This window comes from Aquila chrysaetos, chromosome 10 (genome assembly GCF_900496995.4).
Source record: "Aquila chrysaetos chrysaetos chromosome 10, bAquChr1.4, whole genome shotgun sequence".
Lineage (NCBI taxonomy): Eukaryota > Metazoa > Chordata > Aves > Accipitriformes > Accipitridae > Aquila > Aquila chrysaetos.
In genome coordinates this window covers 31,068,490-31,090,338 of record NC_044013.1, presented here as the reverse complement: position 1 = coordinate 31,090,338, position 21,849 = coordinate 31,068,490, and the positions used below count along the sequence as shown (strand labels likewise).

The 21,849-nt window shown below is 56.3% G+C and overlaps 1 protein-coding gene across 2 annotated transcripts in view; it reads left to right on the top strand.

Moving 5' to 3' along the window:
- The window catches only part of HIP1 (huntingtin interacting protein 1), a 52,148-nt gene that overhangs the window by 11,062 nt on the left and 19,237 nt on the right, over positions 1–21,849 (top strand). Inside the window, exons 1-3 of one of the 2 annotated variants that reach the window (XM_030029494.2) lie at positions 12,545–12,687; positions 20,776–20,839; positions 21,500–21,642. In XM_030029494.2, coding sequence (XP_029885354.1) covers positions 12,670–12,687; positions 20,776–20,839; positions 21,500–21,642 — 225 coding nt within the window. In that variant the 5' untranslated portion in view covers positions 12,545–12,669. Of the gene's footprint in view, positions 1–12,544; positions 12,688–20,775; positions 20,840–21,499; positions 21,643–21,849 lie in introns of those variants that run through there. The other variant, XM_030029493.2, reaches the window with a different exon arrangement.

Below are 21,849 nucleotides of genomic sequence, written 5' to 3'. Positions count from 1 at the left end.
ATAAATGATCAGGTATTTGCTAAAGCTGCTGGGTGGTGAGCGTAGGGCTCAGACAAAAGATTCAGCAATTTCTGCCCACTGGGAGGGAAGCGAAGCTTCGTCTGCTCCATGGCCACAAATAAATGGGAGCAAAAAGGAGAGGACAGTTTGACAAAACCTATGGTTTTCAGCCCCTTAAAATTAGCTGGTATTTTGGCTGCAGTGCAAAGCCAGGGCAGGGGCGCGGGCAGAGCTGCCCTGCTGCTGCCTGAGGGCTGGCACAGGCTTCCCTGGGCATCCCAGCAGATCTGCTCCTCTCTCCCACCCGAGAGGGGTATAATTAACTATATAACCTCTAGACTTCTCTGTTAATCCCTTAATATTTAGATACCATTTATGGGCATGCCATGGCTACAATCTCCCCCTCTGAGAGTTTTTATCATATGGGAACTGTTTTGGGTCCCTGCTGCCAGTTGTCTGCTGGCGCCCACAGTTCTGTGTGTGTGCAAGCATCGTTCAGGCAGCAGGGCTGCGTTGTCCAGGATGCGCTGATGTGACACCAATGCCTGCTGGGAATGGGACATACCTGGAAAAAATTCATCTGAGATCAAATCTGAACCAATTCTTTCTTTTAATCAGCCATCGTGTGGAAATGGCAATTAGCCAGACTGTCCCTGTTACATCTTTTATGATTTTAACCCTTTTTCCTGCCTTTCTGCCACATTCGCTAGCTCTGGGAGCAATTGCTCTCTAGTTCTCCAGCTTCTCTTCCCATCAGCAGGAAAAAGAGATTTGGCACATTGTGGAAGTGCTAAGAACTGCAGATTTCGTATCGGGGGGATGAAGTCTGCCAGCTCCTTTCTTCTGATGATGAGCAAATTTTAGGTATCTGATCCCAGCACCTGCAAGAGACTATTTCTCTCCAGCCTGCAACAAGAGGCGGTGTTTACTGCTCGGTGGAATAACCAACATCCTGTGAGCAGTGTGCTAGCCTTGGCGAGAGCTTCTTATTCTTACCCTAGGTATTTCCATCTTTTCCAGTCCTAGAGGGTAAGAAGGACCAGTGCTCAGCTCCTTCCACGTGGCTGCCCCACATAACGACTGCAGCACCGCAGCAGTGATGCCTGGGCGGTCCCAGCAGCCTGGGTGCTCCTGTATGTAGATGTCTGCTTCTCACCTGCATTTTTCCTGGTGCTGGTGTTTAGCTGCAATATGCTTTTCTCACATGTAGCAGCATGGTGCAAATTCTCACCAATTCTCACCATCCGGGTTTCTGTTTCTCTGCCTCACCAGTGAGCACCTGCGTATGGCATGGGGGACTGGCCATGGCAGCTGGGCTGTGTTCAGGGCTCTCTGGGTTGTTTCTGATAATATCAAGTCAGTAGATTTCTAGCACAATCTTCTTTATTTATCAAAAAATGTAAAAAAAGTCCTGATTCCCCGAATGCCGTAGGAACACGGAGGTTCTTCTCTGCAGAAGTGCTGGGTGCAGCTCCTGCGGCCCTTCGGCTGGTGCCTCGCTCAGCCATCATCCGCCTTCGCCCAGACAAGTCTGATCCCTGGGGCTTTTGTGTCCAAGAGGCTGGCTGTCACCCGCGGGCTTTCATGGGAACCCTTGTGCCCGTGTCATGCCGGCCAGCCCTGTCACCTTCCAGCAGCAGGATATCGTGGGGGCGGTGAGGACCCAGTGCCCTGTGCTGGGCTGGTCTGCCAGTGTCTGACAACTGCTGAATTGCTGAAAAAGAATGAAATTGGGTGTGTTTAGTAGGGTGTTTGATTTTAAGTACTTGGAAAACTTCAGGGCTTTGCTGCACCAGTGGGACCCCTTGTTGCTGTCTCTGGGAGAGTGGGATTGAGTTGGTGCATGTGGCTTGTGTGCTGACGTGAGTCCTGTATCACAGATGGGGGTGGCTGATGGTTTGGGAAGCGGTGCCTGCTTGCACTTCAGTTCCAGCTCAGCTGTCTATACGTAGCCAGGAGCACACATTTGTCTGTCAAGCTGATACCTCATTATTCTGGTGTCCTGTATGCACCTCTGCCAGCGATGCATGCTCAGCGTCGAGCGGGCAGGAGGCGCTTGGCAGCGATAACATTGCACATGCTCCAGATGCTGTGATTTGCTTTTGAGAGCAGAGATCTCCCTCTAAGATTATACCTTCTGATTTCCTGAAACAACATGGAGATACTGGGGCTGCCCTTCCCTCTGTCCTATTTAGCTCTGGCAGGGTCATCCTCGGGGTGCAGAGCCCTTCAGCTGCCCTGCCTCCCTGTCCTGCACTGGGCTGGGGCTGTGTTGCTGCCTGCAGCTGCAGTGTAGGACACTACAGGGTGGCGGTGTGCAGGCAGGGCTGTGTCCAGGGCTCCCTGCCCCCTGTAGCCATGGGAACAAGCACTGCATCCCTCCTAACTCCATCCTACTATGGAGGACGCATCATCCCACTCCCGGGCCGGAGGAGGCAGAGAGCGGGGTGGTGGGTGCAGCCACCCCAAGCCCAGCCTGTGTCCCTGTGGAATCACGCGTGGGTGAGCCGTGGGGCACCTGTGGCTCCCAGCATGGGGGCATCTCCTCCTGCCGCTGGAGAGGCTCCCAATGGAGCTGCTTCTTGCAGTCTGCGCCCAGTCCAAGTGCCTCTCATCCATTTTCCCCGTCCTGCCAGGAGGCACAGGCGTGTTCTCCACACCCTGCACTGGGTTTTACACTCTCAGTTCCTCTCCAGCCGCAGTGCTGGGACTGACAGGAGCAGGACAGTGCAACCCTTCGTTCTTGGGCGGGTAACCTGAAGGGCATACTGGCACGCACTCCAGCCAGCAGTGTTTGTTTTTGAACAAGGAAAATGAGTAAGAACTAATATCTAGATCTCGGGATGAGATTTTGCAGCCTTTTGCACAGAATTGTGCCTGCAATTCCCCCATAGGTAAGCATCAGGCAGCAGTAACACATGAAACACAGTTTCCTTTATACACCGTTTTTTTTTTTTCCACCTTGGGCTCCATCCTGTGTCCCAGCAGAGATCCCTGCTCAGGCTCTGCAGGCTCCCCAGGCGCTTTCCACACCCAGCGAGCAGGCGGCATGCCAGATGATCACAGCCTGGCAAAGTCACGGAGCTGCATGCGGGGAGCATCACCTGCGGTGAGGAGCATCCGCAGACACAGGAGAGGTGTTGAACACAGGGAGCGTGTACCGCTGGTACTCTTAAAAGAGCACAAGAAAAGCTTGCACTCATGTACCGGAATGGAACTGGCTTATTTTCCAGTTACACATCCATCAGAGAACATCCCTTGTACCTCCTCTGTCCCATCCTGCTCCTCTGCACGAGGAGTGGACAGCCCATCACTGGGCACTGAGCTCTGGTTACAGCCAGCAGCGGCACATACAGCGCACCAGCAGCGCGTGGTTGCCTGGGTGCTGGGGAGCGCTGCTGGGGACTGGCGCTTGGGGACCACAGTCATAGCTTAATGAAGCCGGATGCTTGTTTCTGAACTCCTGGGAGATCCTAGGGGGATGCATGCAGAGCTCTGTCCTGCTCCAGTGCCCACAGCCCTCTGTCACCTTTGGTTTAGGTCCTATGTATTTATTAAGTATATGTAAGCTTAGATTGTATGTATTTATTAAACCAGTATTTATTAATTATAAAGGTCAAACCTTCCCAGCGGCAGAGATTTGGAGACGCTGGGAGTGAGCTATTTCCTTGCTGGGGGAGAGGGGAGCAGGTTCAGCCATGGGGTGAAATCCTGGCACTGGTCACCCACTGCATGTGAGGAGATGCTGAGCAGTGAATGCTGGTTTTATCTGTCATTTGGACATCAGTTCATTTGCTCCACCATTTTCTCCCTGAACTGAAATGGGCACCTTGATCCCACTGGGTCCGGTGGGAGGGAGATGAGCCCACTGCCCCTTTGCAAGACCACAGGCTGCAAACCCGCAGCTCTTCAGAGCCCGTGGCATGCTGACACTTCTGGGAAGTGACTCTCTGGGAGACAGGAAGGTGGACAGAGATCTTGGCGGCTGAGTTGGGGGTTGAGAGAGCTGGAAAGTGACCTGCGACACCAAAGAAAGCAGAGAAACCTCCGGGAGCACTCAGAGAAGGAGGTGGTGATGCTGTGACGGCGCCGGCATCACCCGCTTTGCTCCGACCTCTCTCTGCAACTGCGTGGCACTTAAATATGAATATACTCAGAGCTGGAAACTTTCCCGGGGCTGTAAACATGTTGCCTATTTCCTATAAATACTTTTGCTGCTGCCCGTTAGCTAGAGGCAGGCTCAGTGTCTGCAGCCCTCTGCGTCCTTTCAGCACTGCTTTGCAGACTGCCAGGGCCTGGCAGGGGTCTGGCAGCATCTGGCCCCATAGGGTGGGGTCCGGACACAGGGAAAACATTTGCTGTGGCATTTCCCAGCCTATTGCATCAGGTGGTTTCATTTCAGAGGAGTTCGTTCCTTGTTCGTTATGCGGGTGTGCTGAAGCTGTTAACATTTAGGGCTTGTAGGTGCTGAGGTGTGCGTACAGATTGCAAAGCTGCCAGGAGCGTCCGCTCAGCCCTATTCTTCCCTGTCTTTTGGGTTCACGTGGAAATAAAGCTCAGGAGAAGGTGTGAGAAGGTCCTGGGTGGTGGGTGTGCAAATCTTGGCTGGGCATTGAGCTGAAGCATCACGCATGTGGCATTGCTACCGGGTCTGCAGGTCTCAATTCAAGGGACAAACAAAAGCAGATAATTAAAATGATTCAATTTGAAGACCGCCTAAGGTAGACATTTGGAGACTACCAAAAGGATGGGCCTCCCTGCGCTTTGGGAGAGGGAGGAAGGCACCCGTGGGCAGATGCTGAAGGTATTTTGGCACGGCTTCGTCTCCAGCCCCACGGGCACCAGCTGTGCTCCACGTGAACTTCCAGGTCCCCATACATGAAGCTTCCAGGCCAGAACTTGGGGGCTTCAAAAGGAAATGGGTGAGAGCTGTGTTTTATCGACCATCTTCTGAATCATTGACACTGATCCAGATACGGAGGGGCTGCAAAGTGGAGAAGTGCAGACAAAGTTGGGGGCTGTTGATGGGGGTAAATGGCCCCATTGATGGGGACAGATGCTGGGAGCATTTATCCCCCCGTAGACCTCTGGGGCTTGCAAAGAGGTGGGTGACAGAGGAGCTCTGGGTGCTGGCAGCCCAAGGAGCAGCGAGGTGGCAAACATGGGAGTGGTGAGCACAGCACTGACGGTTTGGTAGTGCAGTTGTGACCTTTGCTAACCCTGTTTCCTTCTTCTGGGCATTTTGCTTATCTCGATGGTGTCAGCATTAGGCTGACAAGAAGTAAGCAACTAACTACAGTGGTGCATTGTGCATGTGTAAAGGAAGACCTCGGCTGAAGTCGAGAAGGGTTTCCCGATAACCTGAATGTACAGATGGGGCCGCAGGGGGGACAGAAGAGATCTGCGAGTGATGAGGAAGTGGTCACGTACACACTAGCTGAAGTTAAGTGTGCAGTTTTACATCCCATTGCCACGATTGTTATTGTGGCTGCTGAAGGCTGTCCTTTCATATCGAAGACTTCAGGTGGTGCCTTCCCTGTCCATCACAGGATCATGGACTCACAGAGTGGTTTGGGTTGGAAGGGACCTTCAAAGATGATCCAGTCCAACCCCCCTGCCATGGGCAGGGACATCTGCCAGTAGATCAGGTTGCTCAAAGACCCGTCCAACCTGACCTCAAATACTTCCAGGGATGGGGCAGCCACAGCTTCTCAGGACAACCTCTGCCAGTGTCTCACCACCCTCATCGTACAACATTTCTTCCCTATGTCCAAGCTAACCCCACCCTTGTTCAGTTTAAAACCATTGCCCCTTGTCCTGTTGGTGCAGGCCCTGTTCAAAAGTCTCTCTTCCTCTTTCCTATAAGCCCCCTTTAAGTACTGAGCGGCCGCAGTAAGGTCTCCCCGGAGCCGTCTCTTCTCCAGACTGCACAGCCCCAAATCCCTCAGCCTTTCTCCATAGCAGAGGTGTCCCATCCCTTGGACCATTTTGGTGACCTCCTCTGGACCCGCTCTAGCAGGTCCATGTGTGTCTTGTGCTGGGGACCCCAGAGCTGGTCGCAGTGCTCCAGGGGGATCTGAGGAGAGCGGAGCAGAGGGGGAGCATCCCCTCCCTCGACCTGCTTGCCATGCTGCTGGTGATGCAGCTCAGGAGCCGCTTGGCTTTCTGGGCTGCAAGCCCACATTGCCAGCTCATGTCCCATTTTCCGCCCACCAGTATCCCTCAGTCCTTTTCCACAGGGTGCTCTCCATCCACCCATCCATCCATCTCCCAGTCTGTGGATTGCCCTGACCCAGGTGCAGGACCTTGCACTTGGCCTGGTTGAACTTCATGAGGTTTACATGGACCCACTCCTCCAGCCTGTCCAGGTCCCTCTGGATGCCACCCCTTCCCTCCAGCGTATCGACTGCACCACTCAGCTGTGTGTCATCCTTTCTATGGCTTCCTAGCCCTCCACGCCAGATGGGGAACTGGAGTTTCTTCTGCTCCAGGTTTGGATGGGAGGATCTGCCTGGCTCCATGCAATATCAGCAGGAGGGTGAAGCAGCGAGTGGGGAGGATGCTGCTTTATCCCATGTCTGCCTTTCCCTCTTGCATTTTTAAGTCTGTTGGCTTTAAAGAGCTGCTCACTGAGCTCCTGCTAACCTTGGACTGGCCCCATCCACAGGCACTGTCTGAGCAATGTTACATGAGGCTTATGCAGTTGCTGTAACACCAATGGCTATAGATTGAAAAAGGAGCTAAAAATAACAAACGATCAATAATGGCAGCATGAACCCTGGCTTTTTTTTTTTTTTAAGAAAATCTGTATATTGACAACACAACAAAGCAGCTTCCTGTAAAGGCAGGAGGGATAATGGAGCCGGGCTCCCTGCCCGCACCCGGGCCTGAGGCTGACAGCAGCGCCAGCTTCCCCCGCGCCCGTCAGTCCCAGCTTCGCCCATGCCCATTGGTCCTACAGGGATTGTGTGTTTCTGCACCCTGAGAGCCCTGCATTTATCTTCTGCTTGGGGTGATGTGGAAGGGCAGCACTCCTCCCCAACTCCCTGTGCTGGTCCAGCCCATGGTGAGGAGCTGTGGGAGCTCGGTACCCACTGAAATAACCCCCTCGCCGGCAGCCCTGGGCTGCCCGCTCCTGCCCATGCTGCCTGCTCCGTGCCTGTGCAAGCCTTCAGTGCGGCCGTCACCCCTGGACCCGTGCCCACTTCAGACTGATCTGCTTTTTCCTCTCGCTTTCATATGCCCAGGAAACTGTGGCATTACAGGGATTTGAAAATGGCCTTGAGCTTTTTAAGCACTGCTCCGGAGCGGATATTTTTCCTAAATCAAGATTTGCAAAGGTATTTGGGCATTAGTTGGCCAGGGGGATTTCCAGAAGTATCGGAGCACCCAAAGACCCTTTAAATCTGCCTCCTCTGCGAGTGCAGATTTGGTAATGAAAAGCAGCTGGTTCACCAAGACTGTGACAATTGGGGGATTTTTTTTTTTACTTCAGCATTGTTAGTGTAAGGGGTTTCTGAAGGTTGTTGGTTGCTGGACTCCTTCTGAAAATCACAGTGGTGTTGGATCAGCCCGGAGGGCTTTGGCTATATTGTCGTGTCTGAGTCCAGAGAAACTCATCACACCTTCAGCTTCCACCAGCACAACTGCTCTATTGCTGTATCCCACATAACCCATGGTGTGAGGCTGGCTGTGCTGCTGCGCGAGGTGCCTGGGGCAGGTCTCGGCTCTGTCTCGGAAGGTCGTGGAGCAGCGCAGTGGATCGGTCAGGAAAGCTGTTCTGTGTTACAACACTCTAACCTCCCAGGTCAGTGGAAAAAAAAAAAGCCATTGCCACAAACAGGAATAGTGAGGTGGGTTTTTCCTCTCAATCACACCATTACAAATACACCCCGTTGCCCGGCATTCGCTCCCTTCTCGTAAAAAGCAAAATTCAGTGCACAGCCAGCAATGCTCACCCAGCTCTGTGAACCAGAAATGAACCCCAGCCTAACAAGTCCTTGAAGGCGCATCCCCCAAGCAAGTGCTCCAGATCTGGAGAGATGCTGAAAAGAGCTGAAACCTGTAAGATAGGAAATAAATAGTTTTCCAAGTGCTCAGTGGTTTTCCCAATGAACCTGCTACTCTGCTTTATACCTAGAGCTCTGAAATCCTGGGATGCTGGAGATCCCTTATCAGAAAGATGCCCCAGCAGCCTCTTGCATGGTTAAGCCATGGGGCAGGACTAGTTTACTATGAGCTAAGAGAGCTGCTCTGGGGAGGTGGATTTAAACTGCTCCTATACTGGAGCAGCTGGAAAAAAATGCTGTTCCCTGAGGAAAACGAACTTAAGAGACTATGAATCCGAGGGGTGGTTTGAGATCGAGGCTCCTGTTTGGTTCCTTCCCTCGGGGAAGACTTGGAAAACACAGAGAGATCAAGAAGGAGCAATAGATATTATTAGTCATCCAGGAGGGAGGCGGCTGCAGGGGAAGAGGGTTTAAAAGGCTTTGGAGTATTTTTAGACCCAGTAAAATGAACAGTAAGGGGGGGGGGGGGGGGGGGAGAGAGAAGGAGACCTTTGAGAGAGGTAAATGCTTCATGGAGCAGAGTGGCCCGGGCTTTCCACTCCATCCCGTCCCCTGTCCCAAGCATCAGCTCAGGCAGAGATTTTTCTCAAACAGAAGTAGGGTGTTTAAAACCAATACAAGAAAATTCCTTCTAGTTCATTACCCAACGAACCTCGTCAAGCTGGCTGTAATGACAAAAGGCCACATTTGCCGAGACATTTTAGCCCTAATTCCCTTCATTTTAATGGGAGTCGGTTGCTGAAATTGAATTTAAAAGCTGCTTATGGAGCCTCCAGTGGGCTCGGGGAAGATGCTGAATGTCTCTTCCTCCTTCATCCATCACAGTATGAACCGCACGTACCATCCCGGCAGCTCACAGGAGAATAATGGAGCTGCAGGAGGATGGATGGTGTTTCCAGGATGGTGTAAAGAATCTCAGAGCGCAGCACTGAAGAAGGTTAAATAGAGCTGGGGGCAAAGGAGGGGGCTCTCCACCTCTCTGGATCAGCTGCATCATCAGGAAGATGATGAAGGCACTCGGGAGACAGGGTGAAGTGAGGGGCTGCCTCCCCCCGGTTCTCCAGGGAAGCAGCCCTTGCTTTGCCTTCCCTGTTCCCTGCTGGGAAAGGCCCCTTCCTACACCCTGAGCTAGAGGGGTTGGAGGAGGCAGTGCCCTTGATGCCCTGGGGTTTTTCAGCAGCATCTTCAGCTCATCCCCAGCATTCCCCCACCACGGCCTTCATTCGCAAGGTAATTCCCTTCATCCCAACTGGAGTGCATCTGCTCCGGAGAGGCTTGCTAGGGCTGGTCCTCTGCAAGCTCACCCTGAATTGCTGGGATGGGATGCAGGACCCTGGAATGAAGTTTGTGGGTTTGCACACCCGACGGGGATGCTCAATATATCCCATCCAGCTCCTGCTGCAGTGGCACGGAGATTGAGAGCAAGTTCACTTCTTGCACAGCCTTTGGTGGATTTGTGCAAGTGAGTTAAGTATAATATGTATATATTTGTATCTATAGCAGTTGAAGGAAACTGGAAGCAGAGCTGATGCTCCTGCAGCTGCAGAGAGCAGCAGGTCAGCGCCCTGGCATCTTTACAGGAGCCCCTGGGAATAACCCAGGAGCACCATGTGGGGCAGGAGCAGCTCTCGTGCCAGCACCAGCGTTTCTCCACAGCGGTGCCGTGAACCACAGCAGGGAACTCCCCTGGACTTGGTAAAGCAAGAAGGAAATTCCTTTTGCTCCAATGCATCCCTGTAGCAGTGGGATTTGTCCACACAAGTCACACTGGCCCCTCCTGAGCCCCGGCGTGGTTGTGTGCACTGCCGTCCGCACTCCCTGCTTGGTACTTTCAGCTTGGGGAACACAGCTTTGCTTGCCACTGGGGAATTTGGGTTTCCCTTTGCTCCAGGGACCCTCCCGAAATCACCTTTAAATTAATTTTCAGGTTTTCTTCTGGAGCTGCCTTGGCTCTTAGTTTTGCCCTCTAGCTGATGACCGCCCCTTGCTGTGAAGCCGGCTGGACTTGGAGCTCTCTCCCTTTTCCCCAAGGGCTTCCTGGTGGCCTCCAGAATCTGGGCTTTGCCAGCTGGAGTGGCTCAGCTATGAGGAACCACGCAGCAGCTGTGGCCATGCCAGACACTTGCATGTCCCAGCTCTGCAGCATCCATTGGAGACCATCGGTAACAGCAATAACCATCTTCTCTCTGAACTGGCTTTAGCACTAGCTGAGATGTTTGGTTTAGGGGTGAGCTTGCGTGAAAGCTTGATTTTGAAAAATAAGGCTAATGATGATGAGCTGACTCAATTTATGGGATTAAGGACAGATGTTGGGAGCACAAAGCCTGTATGTGGGAGCTGGGCAGCTTGGCCTGGCTGCACATGAGTTTCGATGATATTACAGGGTGTTGCGAGTAAATATGGCTAAAGGATGGATCCTGCATATTATTTTTCAAGCTATGGTGGCATCGTAGGAAAAGTCACATCCCTCCAATGCATGTGCTTGGGGGGATTCGGTTTTGCTCCTGAGGATGCTCTTTGGTTTTGGCTGTGCCTTGCAGGGTGTGCTCTTTGCATACCTGCCTTAAGGTCTCTTCATGGAAATGAGGCATTAAAACCTGATGGCCAAGTGCTAATTGCAGGGCTGCGGCCTCTGGAGGCTGTGGCTTCTTGGTGCCTCTGGAGACGGTGCTCTGGGAAGCGTGGACAGCATCTGCAGGACATCCAGGGACAGCAAGGCAGCAGCGGTTGCAACGTTGGTTTCAGAGCAATGCTAAACCCAACTAAGGGTGAATTAATTAATTCCAGAATCCCATTAAGCCAGGGAGAACACCAGGCTGGGGGCTGGGCTGCACAGCAAGGACCCAAGCTCCCACTTCCCATGCAGAGAGCACAGCTGGGAATTGCTCACCAAGGGGCTTCACTGTGGGGAGGACACAAACCCCGTTGCCCCTTCCCAGCCACAGTGCTCAATTCTGGGTTTGTCCCCTCTGCTTTCGGGGCCTGGGCGCCCTGTCCCAGGGATGCCGGGGCTGGTGCCATGCCTCTTGTGGCCGGCGTGGCAGAGACCATTCCTGCCACGCACATGTGCTGTCATGCCTGTCATGATAGGGGCAGGTATCCGTGATGGGGGCAGGCACCTGCGATCGGGGCAGGTACCCACCCCCGGAGTGCTGCCTCCTGCTCACCCCCAGGCTCAGAGCAGGGACCAGACTCTGCTCCCAGAGGAATTTGACTGCTGCTTGAAACCATCCGATGCAGGAAAACACATTTAGTCCAGCAAAAAACCAACAAGCTGTGTACCTACAGTGCTGCTGAGCGGTGCATCCATCTGTCCGTCTGTCCCAGGAATGGCAGCGGAGGCTTTAACAGCCACCTGAGGAAAACACGACCTGAGTCTTGACCCTAAAAGCTGCCCCCCCCCCCCCCCTCACCAGGGCTGGGATGAATTGGGTGGGATGGGTGGGTGCAGAGCTGGGTGCTGGCAGGTCACCGGGGTGGTGGTGCTCTGTCGCCACAGGGATGGGGGATCCCGTTATCTTATTAAGAGCGGCCAAGTCACCATCCCACAGTAAGTGGCTGAGCCGTGACTAGACTGTAGTAATCCTGGGGGATTAGCGTGTGCAGCCAGGGCCAGCACCACAGGAGCATTTTTTTCTTAGGGCCGTGAAGCTTCTCCTCTTCCTTCAGCTGAGGGGCAGCTGCGATGCTTTTCCTCCTCCCTGGTTTGGGTTTGCTTTAAAGGGATCCCAGGAGAACAGAAGAATTGTTTGGGTTTCTTTCATACCTCCCATGGGAAGATGCTAAAGTGCTTCTTGAGCACTGGTAGGAGCTGGGGAAAAAACAAAATACTCCTTGCCTGGGTGTTTGCCTGTCCCACGGTGGGATGGATGCGGGCTGTCAGCGTGCCGTGCCTGCCCGAGGGTGGTGGGCTGAGGCCGAGCGACTCGTTTAACCATGCCAGTTTAATTGCTTTTGTTGTTAGAACCGAGATTGCGGCAGCCGAGCGGGCTCCTGGGCGAGGGAAACCCTGTGCGGATCAGCGGCCAGACCCTCGGGTGTCGCTTCCACCCCCAGGCACAGAGATGGTGCAGGAGGGGGGGCGGGCAGGGGATGGGGCAGAGGGGTGCAGGTGGGGCAGGGCATTCGGGCAAGGGGTCGGGCAGGCTGCCCCGGGGGGGTGCGGCGCCCACCTCCCGCCCTGCCTCCGGGCATCCTCTCCGCCTCCGCCTCGCCGCTGCCCCGAAAGCACCCGGCGGGCTGCGGGCGGGCGCCGCGGCGGGGCGCTCCCGGGTGGGCGGTGGCGTGCCGGCCCCCCCGCCTCCCCTCACGCGCGCGCCCAGCCCCGCGCGCGCCTCCGCGGGGCTCCTTTGTTACTCCGGCGGAGCGCCGCGGCCGCCCCCCGCCCACTCCCCCGCCCCTGGCGGGAGCGCGGCCGTACGCGGGTGCGCGCGCCCCCCTCCCCCCCCAATCCGCGCCGCCGCCGCCGCCGCCGCCGCCCGGCAGAACCTTCCAGCGCCGCCGCCCCGCGGGGCCGCCGCCATGGGCGCCGCCGCGCCGCGCTGAGTCTGCACCCAGCGCCCACGGGGGCCGGAGCCCCGGCCGCGGCCGCCCCTCCGCCATGGAGCTGGGCAAGGTGGTAAGTACGCAGCCTCGGGGACCCCCGTACCGCCTCCCCCCCACACCCCGGGGACCCCTCCTCCGGGAGACCCCCGCAGCCGTTCGTCGTCCCCCCCAGCACCTCGGCAGGGCATGGCATCCAGGTTTATTCCTGGAATAAGGGTTTGCATCCAGCGAAACTCCTTCCCGGGGAAGTTTGTAAGCCCCCAGGTATTGGTGCCTCCGGGTGTAAAACCCGGGGGAACCCGAGGGTGGGTTTGGGGTGGCAGCGGGAGCCGCGCGCCCCCTCCTTCGGTTATCAGGGGGCTCGTCCTCGCGGTTAAAGCTGACACCCACCCCCCCGCCGTGCTGCTGCAGCCTGGGCCGGGGGTCGCTCCCACCCACACCTTTAACTTGCTTTCCCCCCGGGTCCTCGACTCGGCTGGTGGTGCCACGAGCACCCGCATCCCCATGTCCCTGCGTCCCCACACACGGTGCTGCTGTCACAGCCCCTTCGGTCCATGGGAGCAGCCCCTCACCCGGACGTTAGGGATGGAAACAAGTTTGGGGTGAAAAGTGGGGTTTTAGGGTCCATTCCCACAGGCAGGCATGGTCATCCCCTGCACTTCTCACCTGGGAAGAGGGATTTTGCTTTTCACAGTGTTCCAGCAGAGCTGGGTTAGGGACAGGGAAGGACCCTTGGGTGCAGCGGAGAGCCCATGTGGTGCTGGCTGTTCTCAGCTCCGTTGCAGGATCCAGACCTCCTGGAGGGATAATGGGCGAAGGACGCCCCGTCCTGCTCGCGGGAGCTGCTGCTCGCTCAGCGGTAGGCGTTGCTTGGAAGGATTTCCACGAAAGCTACCTTGGCACCATGGGGCTCCACATCCCTGGGGCTTCCCAGCTCCACAGAATTCGGGAGCATCCCGCTTGGGTGATACGCACCCCGGGTATTCCTGCTGGGGTAAAACTTCCCAAGGAAGGTCGGTCCTGGGATGGCAGCTGATCACTGAAATGCGTGTCCAGAAATGAGCACCTGGTGTCTGTTCTCTGCATCCTCCAGCCTCGCTCCTTTATTTCCTCCTGTTCCAAAAAATGCCCAAATATTTGCATTTACTGGGAAGCAAAAGACTGCAGTCGGGACCACTGGGGACGTTTTAGGAATACTTGAAAGTGGTGGAGGACCGTCCTGAACCACTGACCCTGGAGAACACGCTGTCCTCCCTCCCCAGATGGAAGTCACTGCTGCTGGAAGAGATTATCTTTGTGTAAAATCCCCACATAAAATTAAAAGCCTGGCTAACAGGGCTCTGGGCCGTGACCAAGCCAGCTGGGCAATGGGGGGCACGAGTGATGGAGTGCCCATATCAGTAATTAAGCGAAAAGAGTAACGAGTGTTTTTCATGGGGAGCAGCTGCGGAGGGGTGCAGGGGTCCTGGGGAGCCTCCTGGTTTTCTACCTCTGCTCGGATCCAGCCACCCATGATGGGGTCTGGTTGTGCTGTGGGGTCTCCGGCTGCGTGGTGGATCAGAAGTGCCTGGCAGCGGGAGCCAGGACCTGTGCTGGAGGTGACCAAAGCACTCCCCAAGCTCTTCTGCAGCCTAGGTTGACTTCTGTTTTGACTGTTATTTCAGCTGGAGGCTTCAAAGGGATCTGAGTTTTACAGTGTCAACTTCCCTGATGGTTGTTGGTGAGGTTTGGCTTCTTCTGTAACCTCACTTTTTGCCAGCTGTTCTGCCCAAAATCAGTTTTCTCCCTGTCTTGGTTTTTTTCCAAAGGTTTATCTGTGTATTGGAAAAGTCTGTATTCCTTAAACTGGACTTAAAAAGCACATGTCCAAGTAATTAATCTGCATAAATTGTTTATGGCACTGGAAAAATTCAGTGGCCCAACTCTTTGGGTGCTGGTCCCCTGATGGTGGGCAGTGATGTGTTCAACGTAGCAAGCTCTCATCCCTGGCGTTGGTGGAACCAAACCCTTCCAGCCAGTGGTGATCAGCCCAGCTCTCCCTTCCTGGCATCGGAGGTCTCACTTGAGTCCTTGGGACCCACCACAAGTCAGCTGGGTGGTTGTCTTCATTCTTACCCTTTGCTTGCCTCAAAGGTGGAGGAGCGATTGGATTGCACTGTCTCATCCTGCCCCAGCTCTCGTGATGGTTTTGAACTTGTTATTTTTGCTGGAGGCTCTGGAAAGGCCGGGAGGAGCAGTGGGTTAAGTTCTTGCACATGCAGCTCATGGGCACATCACCCTGTGGATCCCAACCTCTGCCTTGATGCCAACTTGCTGCCCTTGGAAGGAGCTGGGAGCTACTGGGGTGGTCTGTTCAGGTACGCTCAAAATGTGCATCCTTCAACTTATTTTCATTTTTCTACCATGATAATGGTACTACAGCTCACCAAGGCAAAGGCCTTGGTGGGGATCGGACAGCAGCTGCCATCCTCTTGTGTCTCCTTGTGGTGCAGAGACCTCTGAACATCACATCAGCCCTCCCTGGCCTGGCCCAGGTGGTTTCTCCCCTGGAAGCACCACCCATGCTGGAAGAGTTTCCCCATAACACTCATATCGGGCTTCACCGTGCGCTGGAGAGTGCTGATGGTGGGTAGACCAAGTGTGACATCCATCTGAAGTCATCATCCTCCCAATCTCGGGAGAGCGGACCTGGAGGTGGCGATGCCAGGGCAGGTCTCTGCCAAGAAAAGCCTCGTGGCAATGCCATCGGCTTCCAACATGGCTCGCAGAGCCTGTGGCTGTCTTCCTGGTGACTCCAGTTTGGGGTGTCCCTTGTGGCAGGGCAGGGTGCAGGGCAAGGTGTCCCCAAACACCCCCCTGAAGCCCCCATGGTGGTGTCCCTTGGGGTTCAGGGCTGTCTCTGGTACACCTTGGTCCTCCTTCTCCTGCTGACGTCCGAGCTGGTGGTGTCAGCATCTCCTCCTAGAGAGGAACATCTTGAGCCACCACCACTGGGAGCAAACCCCGGTGGATGCAGTGAGGTTTTGGGGTCTCTAACACCGAAGGCCAACATTGCTTTGGGGAAAATGTGGTTGTTTTTATGGCCCAAGCAAAGGGAAATCTGAGACTTGAGTCATTTTGGGGATTATTTCTCATCTGGTGGAAGCAGGAGGCGAGAAGGGCAGCAGCACCTTCGGGAAGATGCTCACACAGCCCTGGTCAAGGTGCGTCGTCCCTGGAGTGGCTCTGGCGTGTAGCTGACTGGGCAAGGAGCCCTTTTTTTTTTAAAGTCATGGATCCAGCAGTGGATGCAGCCAAATAGCCTGGATTAAATGCTGGGATGGTATGTCTGATGTCTCCTCTCACTCCCTGCTCAAAGGAAGCATTTAGGACTGAGCGGGAAGACTGGTTTGTGCTGAGCATCCTCTTATCCTATATGTAGACATACATCCATGCATGTACGAGGCACGCGGCACCTGGCCCCGCGCGGCCAGCCAACCCTGCCGGCACTGCCTTTCTGCCTCCCTTTCCCTCCGGCTGCCGGCGGCCACAAAGCCGGGCTTGTTCCCTGCTCCTGCCACTGCTGTCAAAGGCCATGGGTGCCCGGTGGAGGGGGGACCGCGGCCACCCCAGTTCTCCCCAGGAGCTCTCTCCAGTCCCCAGCAGGGCATTGAGCACCCCCCAGCGTTATCCAGCTGGCTTTGCTTTGGGATTTTGCCAGAGAAAAACCTTTTCTGAGCCCCGGCAAGGCTGTGATTTGCCTTTAGCTGCTGGTGGTGAGTGATGTTTAGACAGATGTGTGCCCTCTGAAAAGCTTACCCTCACACCCATGTCCTGCACACCTCCAGGGCCAGAGTAAAGCTTTGCTACACTGGGATTTGCGTTTTAATTAAGCTCACGTTTTTTTTTCCAGGCTCATTGTAGTCAGGTCTCCCTGCTTGCTCACTTCCCCCAGAGTCCGTGCATCTGCAGGGCTTGCTTGTGAGCAGTTTTCCGGAGGTATGCTCTGTCCCAGCTCTCCATTTATAGAAAGGCATTAAGGAGAAATGAGGGAGCATTACTAAGAGGATTTGCACTGCGACTTACTCAGTTTCTCCAAATAATTTGCAATAGCATTGCATTCTTTAATCAACGCTCATTTCCTTTTGGAAATGAAAGGAGAAGCAGGGAGGCGCCTCCTGTGCAGAGCTCGGCTCTTTGCTGCTGAATGGGAGATTTGCAATTCAGAGGAGATGGAGTGTAATTTGGGGATATCTCACAGGGGAATGAGGGTGTGCATGTGAAAGAGAGAAGTGTTTCTCAGTGTTCAGAAAGCCTCTGTCACTGTCCTGGGTCCCTCTGTGCAGTTCTGGGCTCCTCTGTCCCTGTCTGGAGCCTGCGGTTGCACGCCTGGAGAACTGTTGTAGCTGACATGAGCCACGGTCCGGAGGAGGAGGTCACCCTGGTGCGGAGCTGTCAGTTGCTCTGTTCTGCTGTGGCATCTCCTTGTGAGAGGAGCTGGGCTGAGTCAGGGTCATGGGGGTCCCACAGGACGTGGTCCAGCTCACCCCAAGGGCCAGCAGTGGGATTCCTGGAGTTCCGCAGGAACAGCGCTAAATTCCGCCGGGGCAGGGCCATGGTAGCGTATCAAGCCATGGGCAAGAGACCTTGCTCGGGTTGCTGGGGACCGCCTGGGTGCTGCAGAGGGAGGAAAAGGTGCTTGGGCAGGTTCCACTGCTCCAGGGGAGGATAGTCCCTAGTCTGTATTACCTGACTCTGCTTCTCCCCGAAACGGCCTGAGCCTTTCAGTGCTCATGGCTGTGGGGTTTCCTTGCCCCACTCAAGAGGCGCTTGAAAGGCTGACGGTGCTTGCATCATTCCCAGTGCTTGCAGGGGTAACGGTGCTGCTCGCCCAGCCTTGGAAGAACACCCACGGCCTAGCCCTACCCCGGGTGCTGCTCCGCTGCGGTCTGCCCCACACCCCAGCCCCATGGCCCTGCCAGGGGGAGGCCAGAGTGGTAGTGTCACCCCCTTGCAGCTCTCGTTGTGCAAACGGGGCCCCGCCGGCCTCTCCTCTTGCTTCCCTCCCGGCCCCGCTGCCTCTGCAGTGTTGCACAAGAGGAAACACCAGGGTTTCCTTTCCTGGCAGCGTGGGGCTGGAGGAAGGGCCCGGCTGCCCCACACCCGCCACAGTCCCCTGCCCCACTCCCAGCACTGGCGGGGGGCAGCAGTGGGAGAGGAGCCCTTTTGGCACCTGCCTGGGTACAGGGACCAGGGGCTGATGTCCCTCCATTGGCAAGAAAGAAACCGGAGCTGGGCTGGCAACGCTGCCAAGGACGTGCTAATGGCCTGGCAGGTTAGAAACAGTCCTTGTGGTGTAGAAGCTCATAATTAAATTAAAATTAAAATACCATCAGCTGTAGGTGCCAGATGGTGTTGGGAAGCAGCACCTGTGGGTCGGGGTGAAAGACCCTCTCTGTGGCAAAGTCGTCTGAGCTTTTTTTCTAGGCAGCCCCAAATTTACCTCCTTCTTGACCCAGTTTTGCAGCCAAAACTCATGGACAGGAGCGTATGCCGCCGTCACCCTCTCTGACCCCAACCGTGTCTCCCCACTCCGGGGTGGGGGGGGGTCACTGGGGGCCTCTTCCGTTGGAAAAACATGTCCTTGCTTTACCAGGAAAAGCTGGCAGGAAACAGCACTTAAACTGGGAGCTCCATTTCCAGCTTTCCTGGGGATGCAGCAGCCCCCAGCACTACTTCCCTCCGGAGACCACCCCGTCCGGTCTTTCAAGGACAGGGGAGCGCACACGTGCCACAGTGAAGCCACTGGCTTGGGGAGAGTGGTACCCCCATCTTGCCTCCGGCTACGAGCTTCCACTTGCCAGCTCTGGCTTTGTTATTTGTGATCCAGGACTCCCATTTCAAGGCAGGATGTGTTTTTAAACGCCTGTCCTGGTGCTCCTCACTGTGCCAGGTTGCTTGTCGTGACCGTCCTGCCTGCCTGAGCCTTCGTGGCTGCAGACTGGGATTTTGGACACGGACAAGCTGCACCTGGAGCCAGATCCATGGCATGTGTCACCGATGGCTGTTGGGACAAGGGCATCACCCTCCAGGCTGCCACCGCTGGCAGAGGGGTGGCTTCCTGAGGATTTTGTTGGGATTTTTGTAATGTTGAATTTTATTTTATGTTTTTCTTAAATGACAAGGGGCTGCGGCCGCAGGGCTGGGCAGAGCTGCAGAGGTGGCTCCCACCCTTGGTCCTCCTGTGTTGGGAACCTGCTCGCCTCCATCCAGCCCCTCAGGAAGGGATGTCTGATGGGGTCAGGTTTCTCCACCCACGGTGTTTCTTTCAGCTCTCCTTAAAACCAAGATGCAGGTTCTGGTCCGTGTCCAGCCTGCTGCTGGACCGGGATGCTCGTGCCTTGCAGCTGGCGATCCAGGTCCCCTGCCACCCCGAAATGAGCCTCCTGCATCTTAGTGATGACCTCCATGGTCCTTACTGGTCACCTCCATGACCTCCATGGTCACCAGTAAGCAGGGATGTGGTGGTGAGCACGGTGAGCAGCTCGGTGCAGCTGGAGACCCGCTGTGGTCCCTGGCAGAGCCAGTGCCGTAGGGATGGGGCTGCAAGCACCACAGAGCTGCATGGACTGGCCCTGCTCGAGAACAGCCAGTGCAGCTGGAGCGAGCAGCACCGTCCCCACAGCAGAACTGGTTCATATTGGGACATCAGGACCCAGACTCCGTGTTTCAGCTACAGGGGTGCTCGGCCCTGGGATGGGGGTGCAGTTGGCAGCTGTGGGTGAGATCAGAAGCTGTCTCAGCCCTTCAGGATGTTGTGCCCTCACCAGCTGGTGGATGCTTTGGTGGCAGAGGGACTTTCTCGGGGGTTTGGGCTGTACCCAGCCATTCGTGGGTGCCCATGGCTGGTGCCTGTGGGCCCCCCCCAGCCCAGCTCAGCACATAGTCACCGGGGTCGGTCGTGATGAAGCCGTAGCGGTGCCGCCTCGAAGAGGGTGAGCAAGCAGGGATGCAAGAAGGATTGCAATGAGCAAGGCGCTGGGATTAATCCCGCTGCTTTAATTGGTTTGTATCAGTAATTAGCTACTTCTGGCAGTGCTGAGCCAGATGGTTTCTTCCCTCAGCAGCGGGATCCTCACAGAGCAGGTGCCAGGCAAGCGCTCAGTGCTGCCGCCAGCACCACAGGAGCTTGGGGAGAGGGCGGTCCCGTGCCGGTAGGTAGGATCAGCCGCAGTGTCCCCCCACTGCTGGCACAGCTCCCCGCGGGGCAGAAATGGGGTAGGGTTAAAAATCCTGCCCGGCAAACACTTCCAGCGGCTGCCGCTGCCTCTCCAGAGGCTAAATGGAGCTCTGGCTCTGCCCAGGCTCCTCAGCGTGGGCTTCCCGAGGTCCCTGACATCTGCATTGCAAGTCTTGCTTTTCCTGGTAGAGGGTAAAAGGGCAGCTTGTGGGCAGGGTTGTGCTAGGGAGAGGCTGCCTGCAGCGCTGCCTGCCCCAAGGGAGGCTTGTGCCGGCTCCTGACTGGGGAGTTCCGGGCGATGGGGACCAGTTGTGCCATGTCTGGATGCGCCTGTTGGCGATGGGGTGAGGAGGTGGCAGTGGGTGCCAGCCACGGCAGCTGCCTGCACTGTGGGCAGCAGGTCTGTCTCTTGCCCCTCAAATCCCACAGCCAGGGCCGTGTCCTTTGCTGCCAGACAGTGCAGGCAGCCCCGCTCCTGCTCCACTCTGCAGTGCATGGTGATCTCGCTGTCCTGCTGCCAGATTCCCCATGCCTCCCCAAAACGCCCTCTCCACTCAGCCCCCCCCCCCCCCCCCCAAAAGTGGAGTAGGAACTGCAGGCAGCTGCCCTGGTCCAAGGGCAGGGGAGGGATTTGCCTTCCCTCTGCGCCCCGAGGGCAGGACAGGGTCCTTTGTGGTCGCTGTTTTAATTGCATCGTTATTATGCTGAGTAAATGAGTCCTGGGAGCAGCTGAACCTGGTGGATGCCAACCACATCCCAGAAAGGCATCCGGCAACGGGCAGCATCCAGCTGGCACGAGCAGGGGCCGGGGACCTGGATGGGACCCAGCCACCGACAGGTGCCGGCAGCTGGGGGATCATCAGCGGGTGAGGGAAGACTTGGCGGGGGGGAGCCTGAACCCTTCCCATCTCACCCCCCTCCCACCCTGCTTCTCTTTTTCAGACTGTCAGCATCAATAAGGCTATTAATGCGCAGGAAGTGGCTGTCAAGGAGAAACACGCCAGAAATATCCTTCCCAAAGTTGGCCGTGGGACAAGTGAGCATGGGAGCGGGGCCGGGGCCACCCAGAAAAGGGGCAGCAGCAAGGTGGCACGTGGGGAGAGGTGCCGGTGCAGCCAGGCCAGCGCCGCAAGCTGGCTGCTGGGGTGCTGAGGGTGGCTGAATGGGACCCTGGGGGGCTCTCAGTGATGGTTGGGGTTTTTCCGGCACAGCATGGGGTCCCTGCTCCTGCTGCTGCAGCCTTGCTTGTCAGTGGGTGCCCAGCCTTGTGCTCCTGGCACTGCCAGCCCATGGGAGGGCAGGAGGGGCAGATGCCCACAGCAGGATGTCTGCCTGGGGCAAGGATGCTTAATCCCAAAGGTGCTTGTGAGCGTGCTGCCACTAAAAGTGGATCCCCAGCATCCCGGCAGGGCAGCTGGGAAGGCTTGGCAGAGGCACAGCCCCAGCCTCGAGTGTGCCACGGTGCTCCTGGAGCGGTGGTGAGGGGCTGGAGAAGAGGGGATGGTGTGTGCCACCCTTGGAGACAGCGTGTGTCTGGGCTTGGCAACTTCTCAGCTCCCCGTGGTGGCCTGGCTCTCCTCGGCTCTGCGGGTACCAGCCGGCCTTGGGGTGGCTGCCCTCCATCACTGCCGAAGGGGAGAGAAGCGTTTCCTTGACCGGCCGCCACCATGCATCCTGGGCACGCATCATGAGAAGGGGGCGCAGACCTTCTGGTCGGTGGTGAACCGGCTGCCGCTGTCAGGCAACGCTGTGCTCTGCTGGAAGTTCTGCCATGTCTTCCACAAACTCCTCCGAGATGGCCACTCAAATGTGAGTGCCACAAGCTCGGCTCAGCAGCTGTCCCGGGGCCAAATCCTTTCCCCCGCGGGGCTGCACGGGGCAGTGGGAGATGCTGGTGGGTTGATGCCCTCCCGGGGGATCAGTCCTGGGTGGGGACCGGTGCAGGGACCCCTCCCTGCTCTCTTTGCCAGAGCCTTCCCAGCGCTGCTCTGCCCACATCCCCCCGCGCTACAGACC